The sequence below is a fragment of the Vidua chalybeata genome, chromosome 7 (genome assembly GCF_026979565.1).
Source record: "Vidua chalybeata isolate OUT-0048 chromosome 7, bVidCha1 merged haplotype, whole genome shotgun sequence".
NCBI classification, from domain to species: Eukaryota; Metazoa; Chordata; class Aves; order Passeriformes; family Viduidae; genus Vidua; species Vidua chalybeata.
Genome location: NC_071536.1, coordinates 6,305,705 through 6,318,432, shown reverse-complemented (window position 1 = coordinate 6,318,432; position 12,728 = coordinate 6,305,705). Strand labels below are relative to the sequence as shown.

Sequence of the window (12,728 nt, the reverse complement as noted above, 5' to 3'; positions counted from 1 at the left end):
GTTCTTTTCTCAGTTTTAGTCCAAAGCATTTGGTACTGGCCTGAGAACTTCTTTTAGGGACAGCACCATGCCATCTTTGACAGAGGTGTGAGACCCCTCCAGAGAAGGCCACCAAGATGTTCCAAGGGCTGGAGCCCCTCTGCTCTGGAGACAGGCTGGGAGAGCTGGGGTGTTCACCTGGAGGAGAGAAGGATCAAGGGAGACCTTAGAGGCCCTTCCAGAGCCTGAAGGGGCTCCAGTAGAGCTGGAGAGGGACTTCAGGCAAGGGCCTGGAGAGAAGGAGAAGGGGGAATGGCTTCCCATTGACAAAGGGCAGCATTAGATGGGATATTGGGAAGAAATTCTTCCCTGTGAGGGTGCTGAGGCCATGGCACTGAGAAGCTGTGGCTGCCCCATCCTTGGAAGTGTTCAAGGGCAGGTTGGACAGGGCTTGGAGCAACCTGGGATAGCAGAAGGTGTCTGTGCCCATGGCAGGGGGTGGGAATAAGATAATCTTTAAGGTTTCTTCACACCCAAATAATTTTGTGATTGTTTAATTTTTTTTTAATCAGTTCACAAAGCAGAGCTAACCATAAAAATATTTTCTTTGTTTTGGAGAGGCAAGTTCCTCTAAAGCAAGTATGACAATCTGTTCAATACCAACACACTGCCAGGTGCTAAATGCACAACTGCTGAGTTTTTCACTGGGACATTTCTACCCACTCTGAGGCACACATTGAGTGTGCTCCTCAGTTTAACTCACTTTCCCAGAACAGAGATGTTCCTCACTGCAGGGAACCTTCCTTCATCCCTGACAAGAGACCAAGCTGTGGGCAAGCAGACAAGCTTGAACTGAACCACAGCATCAGCACCTCAATAACCACCTGTACAGACCATAAGATTATTGTCACACCCATTTCACAACAATCCATTTTTGACTGCAGCAACCCTTCTGTACCATTTGATACCTTGCACCTGTGTTTCTGCTTTTAACTCTCCTTGGGGCACCTGCAGCTCTGCTGGGGTCACAGACAGACATCCAGCCACACTCACAACCACCACCAGCATCACAGGGAACATCTCTCCTCTCAACTCCATTCTTCCCACCACAAATGACCTACAGGCAGGTTTGGACCTGCCACCCAACAGTCAATTCCATCTTCACTGGCAAAACCACACTGCACTACTTTTATTTCCCCTAAGCACTTAGTATTTGATTTTTTCCTCCCCTCACATATTTGTAGCTTTCATTTTTTCCAACCCAATATTTTTTCCACTGGTTGTATCAAATCCTATCCTCATTTACATCATTCCTGCACTCTCCAGTTTTTGTGATTTCACCCACTTTAGGATTATCTCTGAATTTAACACTTTTTTACACAGTAAACAATGTCTAAAATAATTAAACAACTCACAGACTTCTTTTAGAAGATAAATCAAGCACGACCTGAAAACAGCACAAATGCTTAAATCATTAAATACACACTAGACCAAAATTACTAATATGTAAAAGATCTAATGTAATTCCAGTAACAGCTAATTAAAATTCAAAGCAAAGCAACACAGTGAAGTGCTCGATGACATCCTGATGACAAGCTGATCAAAAGCCCCTGAATAAAAAAATTACTTGAAATGGGGTCTAAATGAGGCAGCACCCATGTACCATCTTTTTCCCAGCTCAGCTTGGGTTTTTCACACTTTCCTCTTCCAGTTTCAGTTTTCACCATTTTACTGATGCAAGAACTAAAAACACATGAATTACTAACAGTGAAATTCTTTTGGTGTCTGGGGTCAAATCTACTTTTAAAAACAAAGATCCAAGTCTAAAATCACTGAATCTACTGAAGACATTGTAACTACCCAAACCAGCACGATCCTGGATTTGAAAATGAAGAAAACATTTTTCAGTAACACAGTAATTGTGCAAGATTAAAATGAAACCATATGGGAAGTAATAAAATATGCATAATGATCATATATTTTGAGCAAACAACATACTCAAAACAGTCACATTTACTTATACTCTTTGACCCCACATTATGTTAGAATTTTAATGAAATCTAGAACAATGGTTTTGAGATAGAAAAGGTCAAAGCCTTGAAATTCTCATAATAAACAGAAAGCTGCAGAAGAATTCACAGACAAAGATTTTAATTTAGATTTAGGGCATATAATGTCATTAAAAAGACCCAAGAGATGCAGTAGAAAGACAGTAGTCAATTATTAGTGTAGTTTGACTGTGAAGAAACAAAAACAAGAAAAGAGGGGAGAATTTTTCTGCATTAAAAAACCCTCAAAATGACTCCATTCTAGTGACTTCAAATTTCTGATCTGTGTCCAGTATGTTGGATACTTTTCCTAGTTCATTAACTATTTGATTTAAATTATTTCTCAGCCAGATTTACTTGCCTAAGTAACTTCCATATGCATATTAATTCACTTGCCTACAGCACAACCCTTCAGATGAGAGCCATTTAACCACACATCCATGGATACATGCACATGGAAATCAGTGGCAGTTGCAACAGCCTCACTTAATCTGACCTTGACTCACAACAATTTCTGTTGGCAGGAGAGAATGATTTTCTTCTCTGCTAAAAACTGTTGTATCAAATAACAGCTTCACTTAAAGCAGTAATTCTCACTTGAACTCCATCTAAGTCTTGCTGCCTGAGACGAGCAAGATGCGATTCAATCTTTCCCCAGCACAAACCGTAATTCAAGCTGGCACTGGTGCTCTCTTACACAACATGGTCAAGGCTGAAAACATCAGAAACAAAGCCTCTTCTCTGTGCAAGAGAATTCAAACTGCCAGAAGCTGTAACTGTATAAATCACCTACTACAGATATACATACACATATATATATATATAGACACACATATCTACAGAAGCAGAAATGCTGTTCAAACTGATGCAATACCCAATTTGACTCCTCTTGGTCATTACCCAAAGCCATCCACAACACCCGAAGGGTTTCTCACCTGTGGCAAGTGTAACTGGAGCCCCTCGCTGGGAATGGGCTGGCGAGATGGGGTCTGGTCCAGCTGCATGTTAAACAGGGATGCCAGGGCTGACTGAGCAGCCCGAGCTTTTGCCAGCTTTTTGTTCCTTCCCGAGCCTTCGAAAGTCTGACCGTCCACCGCCACAGCCATGACGAAGTTCTTGGCGTGGCTCTCTCCGCTCTCCGAGAGGAACTCGTACTTCAGCCCGGGGCGCAGCTCGTTGAGGATCATGACGGGGTTCTTCCCGCTGGCTGTGGGGTAGGGGGAGGGCGGGGGCAGAGGCGACTGGGAAAGGCTGCTGGCTACGGCAGACGACGGCAACCCGTAGTCCCCGCCGGAGCCAAAGGAGCCGTCCCCGTTGGAGCCCAGGTAAAAGGAAGCGTCAGAAGGGACCGGCGTCTCGAAGCCGTTGAAAAGGGTGTCGGGGAAATCGGCTTGGTCAGATGTGAAGTCTGTGTTGACCGACAGAGTCCTGCCCATGGCCAGGTGGGCTTCCGAGGCGTTTGGGAACTGGACGAAGGAGCGCAGAGCCTTTTCGGCAGCGTGAAGCTTGGCTTTCTTTTTTGTTGGGCCAGACCCCTCAAACACCTGGCCATTGACTTCCACCGCCATCACAAACATGGGGGCGTGGACCGGCCCCGTCTGGGAGAGGAGTTTGTATTGTAAACCGGGTTTAATCTCGTTAAGCTGCATCAGGGCGTTCTTTGGCAGAACGGGGCCGGGCGTTTTCTTCCTCTTCTTGGGGCGAAATTTGGAATGGCCATTGTTGCCCTCCTCCAGAGGTCTCTTCCTGCTGCTGCTGCCACCGCCGTTGGAGAGCGGGGTCCCCTCGCCAAGGCCCTGCCCGGCGCTGTCCTTGGGGGGAACGTTGTCCACATTGCGGTTTTCTTTAATGTCGGTGCTGCTCGAACCTGCGGTGCCCAGAAAGAGTAACTTACAATGCCTTCGGTGCAGGATCTTGTAAATGCAAAATTTATAGATTCCTTTATCTCTCTTTGTAACTGGTTAAGTGATGTGTGCTCACAGGTTAAATATTTTTGCAATGCAACTGGAGATGATAATGTAACACAACCTCTCAATAATTCAAGAAACAACATACTCAATCTTCAAACCACACACCTGATACAACTGCACAGCAAAAAATCACTACAACTTTTTTCTTCATTTTAATTATGCTGGAACAAAACTTGTACTTCTAAGTTATATTTAGCCTCAAAAATCTTTAAATCAACAATATAAGCCATAGCAACATATGCCCACAAAACAAGCAACTACCATTTGTAAAGTAAAAATGGAGGCCTAAGACCACAACTCTGAGCTATTTAATTCTATTTTATTATCAGTTTAGTCACATTACTTTTGACCCTGCAGTGATTTTAGTTGCTTAAATTGAAAAACTACATAAATAAAACCTTCGTTCAGAGCAATGAAAAATTAGGCAGCTCTTTGGCAGGTACCATGATTACCTATTGAATGCTTTTGTTTCTCTTTAGCTATTCCATATTTTTCAAATTCAGTGATTTTTTATGCCTTTTCTAAACATTCATTTCACCTCATCCCAATTTTGTCAGGAACTACAGCTGCCCACTGTTCCAGCAGGACCACAAGACCATATATTTCCACACAGCCTTCTATTACAAAAAAATCTCCAATTCATCATTTATAAGCATAATTCCTTGTCAAGGAAACTGCTGTCCTGGAGTTACAAATCCCAAAATCACTAAAGATCCTCTCTAAGGCTATGTAGAATAGAAGTGTGACAAAAGCTGCACACTCACTGTGATAATATTTTAATGGGAGGGCAGGGAAGACAATATAGTATTAATTTAATGATTCATTTTCAAAAATGTAAATTGTGGCAATGATACGTCAGAGCTATACATAAGGAATTGAATTTGCTCTAAGTTCAAAGACCTCATTTTCACCCTGATAAAGAAACTAAGGAAATTACCTATTTGTGCTTTGTACTGGCATTTTGAATGAAAAGGCAAATGTAATAGATCAAGTATTTTTAACTCTCTTGTTCCAAAACTTCAATGTATCATCATTACATCTACACTGACTCAAGGTGGTAAATGGTCATTGAAATTAGAGCAAACCAGGTGGAAGCTCTCCTTCACAGTGACAAATTCCAGTCACGCTTTCAGTCCTCCCTAAGAATCCCCTACCATGCACACATCACTTCACCCAGGTTACAAAGCTGATGGAATGGTTACTAAATTTTCATTTATAACATCCTCCAGCAAAAGCTCGATAGGTTACTCCTTTCGGTGCTCAAAGAGAAAAAAAGGAAGGGGAAAAAAAAAAGATCAAAAGAAAAAGCCAAAGTAGAAACACATTTTGTTAAATCACAGCAGCACAACAAAGAACTGTATAGTACTGATCGTACAATTAAGTCAATTAAATTCTGTCAAGAGTCAAAATTCTGAAGCATTTCACTGCTAGAAATCTGCTAGATATAATCAAGTATCTCTTGTTCAGTAACAAACATATTGCCTGGAGAATGAAGGCTATAGGGCCGCAACTGTCAATACACAGTGTTCACACATATATTCTTTATAAAAATATGTATTTATGTGGAGGAATCTAAGGACAATGGAGGAAATTGTTAAATCTTTCCTTACAGCGAGTTTCTTACATCTCATCCAAAACACTGCCCTTATTGGTGGCACCAGGTATTTGCTACCAACCACCAAGACTTTCAGGCTAAACAGAAATCACTGAGTTTACACTAATTAATGTCCTCTGGTTTCATTTCTTTTTATATGAAAACCACTACCAATGCCTGTAGGAGGAAAAGAGGTGTTGAACAGACTTCAGCTGAACAATAAAAACTTTTGCATGGAAGCATGGCAGCTGGAGGAACTCCTTTGTCAGGCAGGGGAATTGATGTCCTGACAGAGAGGAGGGACTTGTAGGGAGCAGGAAATAAACTCGCAGGCTTACCTTGTCTCATTAAGAGAGAAGGGAAGAAAACTACTCCTTTGTTAGCTTTGGAGAACCTGCAAAGTTGTAGAAACTTGGAGAGGAAGAAGACAGGGAGCTAATCCTGAGTCAAACCAAGAGACCAGAGAGGAGGTAACTGTGGAGCTGATCCAATTCCAAGTTTGTGATGGAAAGTGAAAGACTTTCTGTGCAAACCAAAAGGACCTGTGCTTGTTTCAACCCACAGAGTTGCTGGACTGCAAGGAAAGGTCCCTCCCTCTCAGGAGGGTGAAGGTGTGCTTTTGGTCCTTTTTGTCAGCCTGTCCAGCAGAGCAGTGCTGAGGCTCTCTGATTACCTGAGGGCTTGGGAAGGTCAGTCAAAACATAACCTGTTCAAGTCAGAGATGTCACCGCTAATCTTGGAGTTACATGGAGTAACTCCTCCAGCCCAGCCTCTCCCTGGATGCCTTTTCCAGGCATGCCACCCTTCCAGGGAAGTTAGGAATGGCCCTCCTGGCTCTTCCTCACCTTGCCCAGCTCCCCACATGTGACAGGGCCACCAAGGAGGAGGAGGGGAGAGGAGCGTAAGACACGTAAGTGTCCTCCCAGGGACATAAATGACCCTCCCCAGGGCAGCCTTGCAGCTCTGGGCTCTCCCAGAGACCATGGCAGGGAGCCACATGTACTTTTTTCCCCAAAAAGTGTTTTCTAATGGCTTTTAAAGATCCCATAAACCCATGGCATCCACGATGTCCTGAGCAAGGTGCTTCACCACTTCATCACAAATGGCATGAAAACATCTCCCATTGCTTTCTTTGATCCTCCACCTGCTACTCTTACTGCATCTACTGGGGTTTATTTGTTATTTTTTAAAGTTTGATGATTCTAATATTAAACATCCCATGTTGTGCATGATTTTACAGAAATCTCTAATATTTCCAGTCTTTAAATTGAATTCTTCAAGGAATGAATGCTTTAGAGAGCCCTTTGAAGTCTATCACATCTGTTGTGTATTTAAGGCTTTAAAGCAGCATTAGCACATACATAAACACTTGATGACTGAGATCCTGTTTTCTTAAACATTTATACAACCCACAATTTAAAAACTGGATATTTTTCATTAGATTGGTGTATAGTAATTAAAAATATGTGACAACTTCAACATTTGACTTATGTCTGTGGAGGCCACCTTAGTAAAAAATCATAGCTGACACCAACAACTTCAGCAGAAGGTCAGTTCTGCCCCCCAGATTTCAACTGAACACTCAAACCAGGAAAAAGTAATGGGGAATTTTTCATGCCAATAAAGAAATAAATCTTCCATGTGGACATGCTGGTTTATTTTTGAGTTTATTCCCCGTAATTAAAAAGTGTCTGCCATTAAGATGCTTTATCTGTTGGGGACCTTCCATTACCTGCTTGCTGAAAGACAACACTCCCCCTGCTCTGGCTGATCTGGAACACAATTAATTAAATTTAACTCTTAGCTGAACCAAAAGATGATTCTAGCTACCCCTTATACTGCTGCTCTCATTTAGTGGCCTGGAGAAATTCTAATTAAGTCATTTATTTCATTTAAAAACAAGCAGAAAAAAACACATGCTCTCTTCAGAGCATCTTTTAGAAAAAGGAGTAAATACATCAAAGAGAGAGGTCAGGAGAGTCACATGCTTGTGCTCCAAGTGTTCAGAGTGCTGCAGACACACCAGCCATGCAAAACAACAAAAAACAAATAAAAACATTCTAAATAACCATCTCTTCCCCCAAATATCTTGTAGCATCTCTTTGACCAAAGGATAAAGAAGGAAAACACTAAAAATTCAAGTCTGAAACACTATTTTCTCAGGGATATTAATTTATTAATGTAAGACATCATCACTGCCTTATATTTCATCTGAACCAAAAAAAAAAAAATCATCTTAATTCTGGTTTTTGCAGAGGAATTCTTGTTATGCAACCACAGGCTACAAAGACTGCATAGCCCACCTCCCTTTCCTTCAAGAACCTTTCCCCAAAAGCAGTTACATAAAATAATAAAAAAATTAAATAGACAACTTCTAACATGCCACTTCACAATTATAAGAGATATAAAAGTAAAGAGAGCTAAAAAGTCAAAAAAAATATATCTCTGCACAAATCAAAGCAAAGAACTTAAGAATTTAAACTTTGATTTCTGACCTCCCCAAATGAGATGATTTAATATTTCAAATTCATGATGAAGGTCATCCTGCACTTTATATGAACTGGGCTCAGCCAAGGTTCTGACATCTCAAAACTGAAGTTATACAAATGCACTTCCTAAACAGTTCCATGGGGCCAAGCTCCTGACAAAACAACAAACTCCTTGAATGGTTTCATGTATTGATGCATTAACACACAAAAAAGCCCAGAAGCAGACAAAAATTTAGTGTTTTTTTTTTTTTTTAATGACACAGAATTAAAGAATGCCCCTATAAAGAGATTATATTTCTACAGCTCAGGCAGGCACCTTCTATTCATGCTCAGATATACCATTACTGAGAAATGGGAGGTTTTATCAAAAAAAATTATGAGACTTATCCAATTACACTTTTTGAAGGCCTCTGTAGGGAAGCCATCTTTAGAAACAGTTAAAATATCCATGTGAAATAACTTGTTATATATCAAGGAAAAGAAAATTATACCAAGCACATTGCAGTTGAGTTCATTGTTTCACTAAGGAAAAAAGATTAATTCTATTTCAGGTAATATTTTTTGCTTCAGTTTTGGGTTTTTTGAGGGAGAGGATGTTTGTTTTGGGTCTGACTGGTTTATTTTAAAATAATGATCTAACTTCCTCATCTCCCTCTGAAATTGTTCTGTAACTCCTCCAGACTGAACTACAACTCTTCTGCTCCAAAGCTGTTTTGGGCTTTGTCACCTTTGCCAGATGCACTCTTAAGCCACTGTCACTTGGGGGAAAAAGAAACACATTTGTTATAACATAATGTACAATTATTTACAGTCAGGCACAGCACAGCAGCAACAGAACAATTCTCTGAATCACAGAAAAAAGAGACAGCTGAAAGGCAAATAACAGTAAAAATAGTTTAGAACAGTTCAATGAGAATACTTTTCTCCTAAGTTATTGGATCTTAGTTATACCCCAGAGTTAGAAGTCTCACACATTTGGCTACATCAAGTACACATCAAGATGATCACTTTATTTGACTTTTTTTGTGCTTTAAAATCACTTTAATAATTCAGTAGCTCAGGGTTGGGACAATCACCATCTAAAGAGAATAAACATGTGAGCCCTGCAGAGAGCTTTTCCAGCTCCTCCTTTGCTTTTTCCTTTCTCCTTTTCTGTTCTCCCTCCTTTATATTACACTCTTCAACTCCATCCCCTTCATCTCACCCCTCACTCCTTACTGGTACTTTACCCTTGGCATGGGCACTACTGATATCATCCCTCCCTTCTTCACTGCTGGTTCAAGACAGGGAAATATTTTGATTAGTCAGCTGCTGTAGGAAATAATGTAAGGTATAAAGTATAATACAGAAGATATAACTATATTAGCATCTTAAAAACACTTAATGCAAAAGCTCCAATTCACTCTTCTTCACTGCATTTTAAAGTATCTTCATTTCTGCACCTGAAGTTTCTTTGCAGTTGCCCCTGTGCTTGGGAGAAAAAAAATTACTTTCAGAAACTATTAGAGGGTTTATTACTATGCAAATAAACACATCTTACTCATGTTTTCTTCATCATCTACATCCATTGTGAAATATCTTTGCTGGTTTCTTGCCTGGCGGAGACGGCTTCTGTCTGGAAAAGAGAGAGGGGGATACTTAGGCTTTAAGGTAACAACTTACTAGGTTTAAAACTTATTGTTAGTAAGTTTGAAACATTGTTTAAAAGCAGCAGCCCAGGCTTATCATTGGGCTGTTTGGGTAAATCCTGACCAAAGATCCCTCCTAAAACAGAGATGTTCATCAGTGACTGAAAGATGCAGCCCCAGTCTGCCAAAGGCCAGAGTGGGATGATGAAGACCACAATGAGGTCTCCCCACAGTCCCCTCCAGGCTGAACAAGCCAAGTGCTCTCAGCTGCTCCTCCTATGGCTTCCCCTCCAGACTCCTCACTTCCTTGGCAGACTCCTTTGGACAATCTCTAACAGCTTCATGTCCTTTTTACATTGTAGTGCTCAAACCTGTCCCCAGGACTCAAGGTGAGGCCATGCCAGCCCAGAGCAAAGTGGGACAATCTCCTCCCTTGCCCAGCTGGGGATGCTGTGCCTGATGTCCCTCCTGGCTGCCAGGGAACTGCTGACTCCTACTCAACTTGCCATCAAACAGGACCCCACAGATCCCTTTCCACAGCACTGCTCTCCAGCCTCCCATTCCTCTCATGGCCTGGTCTATACACACAGCCAGGGTTGCCCTACCCCAGGTGCAGAATCCAGCACTTGCCCTTGTTATTAAACTTCTTACAGCTGGGGACTGCCCAGCCCTCAAATTCATCAAGGTCTCTCTATAGGGCCCCTCTACCCTCGAGGGAGTCAACAATTTAGTCTCAATTTAGTCTCAGCAGCAAACTTATTTAGTATTCCTTTGATTCCTGCCTCCAGGCTGTTTGTGAAGATGTTGAAGAGCACAGGGACAAGGACAGAGCTCTGTGGAACCCCACTAGGGACTGAACACACACCTGATGTCACCCCATCTACTATAACCCCTTGTGCCCAACCCCTGAGACAGTCTGCATGACAACACCAGCACACTCCACTGTAACAAGAGGAAATTAGTTGACTGTAATCAACAGGACTTGTAAATAATTATCGCCTTAATTAGCACATCACACCGGCTACAGTTACTCCTGCAGCACCACTCAAGGACTAAGGAGTTTACAAATTCCTGGTTTAACTTCTGCCAAAGAGATCAGTGAGCATCCCTGAGCCTAGCTAGAAGTGAAAAAGGCTGCAGAGCTGCCCCACACTTCCACACTATGGATAAACTCTCCTGAGGAGCTGGGTTACCAGCCTGGGCTCAGCACCTCACCCCACAGCCTGAAGGAGAGAAAATGCAAGCTCCTGTCTGCTAAAAGCAGACGCAAACAGAAACTCTACTTGCTTTTTTTTTTTTTTTTTTAATCATTTCAGTAACTGTGCTGAAACGGATTCTGAAAGCATCAAGGAAGCTAAACAGCCAAGGACAGTTGACAGAAGAGCCCTAAGGCACCTAAGAGATGCAAACCTAGAGTGTTACTGCAGCCAAATGACACTAAGCTCTCTGTTTTAAGCTTTAACCACACGTGTACGAGACTTAGACTACTCTTGGCATATAAAGAATGATCACTTTTTCCCTGATCCTTTCTTATTGAAAAAAGCATGAGTACAGTTAGCAGTGCTCAGCTCATCCCTCCAGTCCCCACAACTGCACCAGCAGATCACTCTGGTAAAGAACATAAGAGTCACAGAACCATTAACTTCAAGACCTTCACAATCAAATCCACCCTTTGACTGAATATGAGCGTGTCCACTGAACCGAAGCATGAAATGCCATGTCTGTTTGTTTCCTGAGTAATTCCAGGGATGGTGATTCCATCCCACTTCCCAAAGCTAAGCCTCCCTCACTCTAAGCACTAAAAGACTGTGTGTGTTTTATACAAGTAATTGATTTCCATTACAACTAATTTCTAACAACCACCCACTTCAAATCAAAAATACTTGGAAGAGAATGTATCAGATATTTAAAGAGTATGAAATGTTGTGGATGCCCCAACCCCAGCACTGTTCAAAGCCATGCTGGATAAGGCCTTGAGCAACCTGGTGTGGTGGGAGGTGTCCCTGCCCACAGCTGGGACTCCATGATCTGTAAGGTCCATTTCAATCCCCTAACATTCTACAACTCTATGAATAATGTGTAGGGGACAGTACTGAGCTGGGCAGAGAGAAGGAACTCAGTACTCTGTATACACATCTATCTTCCAAACTTCCTCCCACTGTAATCCATGGATTTTTTTTTCCCCACTTGGCTTTCAAGGGTAGAGGATTTGATAATAAGAAAAAAGGTTTTTCAAAGTCCTTCTAAATAAATAGGACCCATGCCCTCAGAAAGAGAGGGGAGATGTTTTCACCAAATGGACTCTGAGCTCAGGCTGCTCACTACAAAAAAACTTCCTCTCTTGCCAAGGCATGCTTGATTACTTCTGCAATCATCAGTGATTCAGTTATCATTTCACTTTGAAGGAGGACAGCATTTCTGGGTTCTTTGACCTTCCAAACTTTTACTCAAGCAGCAAAACTGCATTAATAAACACATTCACTGCCTGTAAGTAACCTGTTTAGCAACTGACATCCAGGAACATTTCAGGTCCTACAGACACTGACACCACATGAGCTTGGGTAATGGTCAGTGGCATCTGAACCTTCCAAAAGGACTTCACTGAAGCTGTGCATCTGCCTTGGACACCATGGTATGTATGATAAATTCCTGAGTTTCATTCCTAAAATCCTGCTATGGCATAAGGGATACAACTACAGTAACATTCTGAGCACTGGAAAAAACTTTTATTTGGGAAAAAAAATGTAAGAGTAAAGGAAAAAGCTTAATTGCTGTTCAGTGATTAACAAAGCTTTCAAGAACAGTAATAAGGAATAAGTGCCATAAATACAAAGTGATTTGGGTCAGTGTATTTACAGCAGGTTCTGTGAGGAATGGGGCTGTGGAAGAAGCCAGCTCCATGGCTACAGGGACTGTTTTCTCTCAGGTATACTGATAAAATAAACTGAGGGTTTGACTGCACTATGCTGGTGTAGCAGAGGGGAGTTTTTTGCTCATAACACAGAGCAATAAACCTCCAC

At 41.8% G+C, this 12,728-nt stretch overlaps 1 protein-coding gene across 6 annotated transcripts in view; it reads right to left on the bottom strand.

The window, feature by feature from the left end:
* Positions 1 to 12,728, bottom strand: part of ADARB1 (adenosine deaminase RNA specific B1) — a 61,250-nt gene that overhangs the window by 24,031 nt on the left and 24,491 nt on the right. For 5 of the 6 annotated variants that reach the window (XM_053947744.1, XM_053947748.1, XM_053947746.1 and 2 more), the window contains exons 3-4: positions 9,621 to 9,695; positions 2,963 to 3,894 (exon numbers count right to left, since the gene is read on the bottom strand). In XM_053947744.1, coding sequence (XP_053803719.1) covers positions 2,963 to 3,894; positions 9,621 to 9,648 — 960 coding nt within the window. In that variant the 5' untranslated portion in view covers positions 9,649 to 9,695. Of the gene's footprint in view, positions 1 to 2,962; positions 3,895 to 5,929; positions 5,955 to 9,620; positions 9,696 to 12,728 lie in introns of those variants that run through there. The other variant, XM_053947750.1, reaches the window with a different exon arrangement.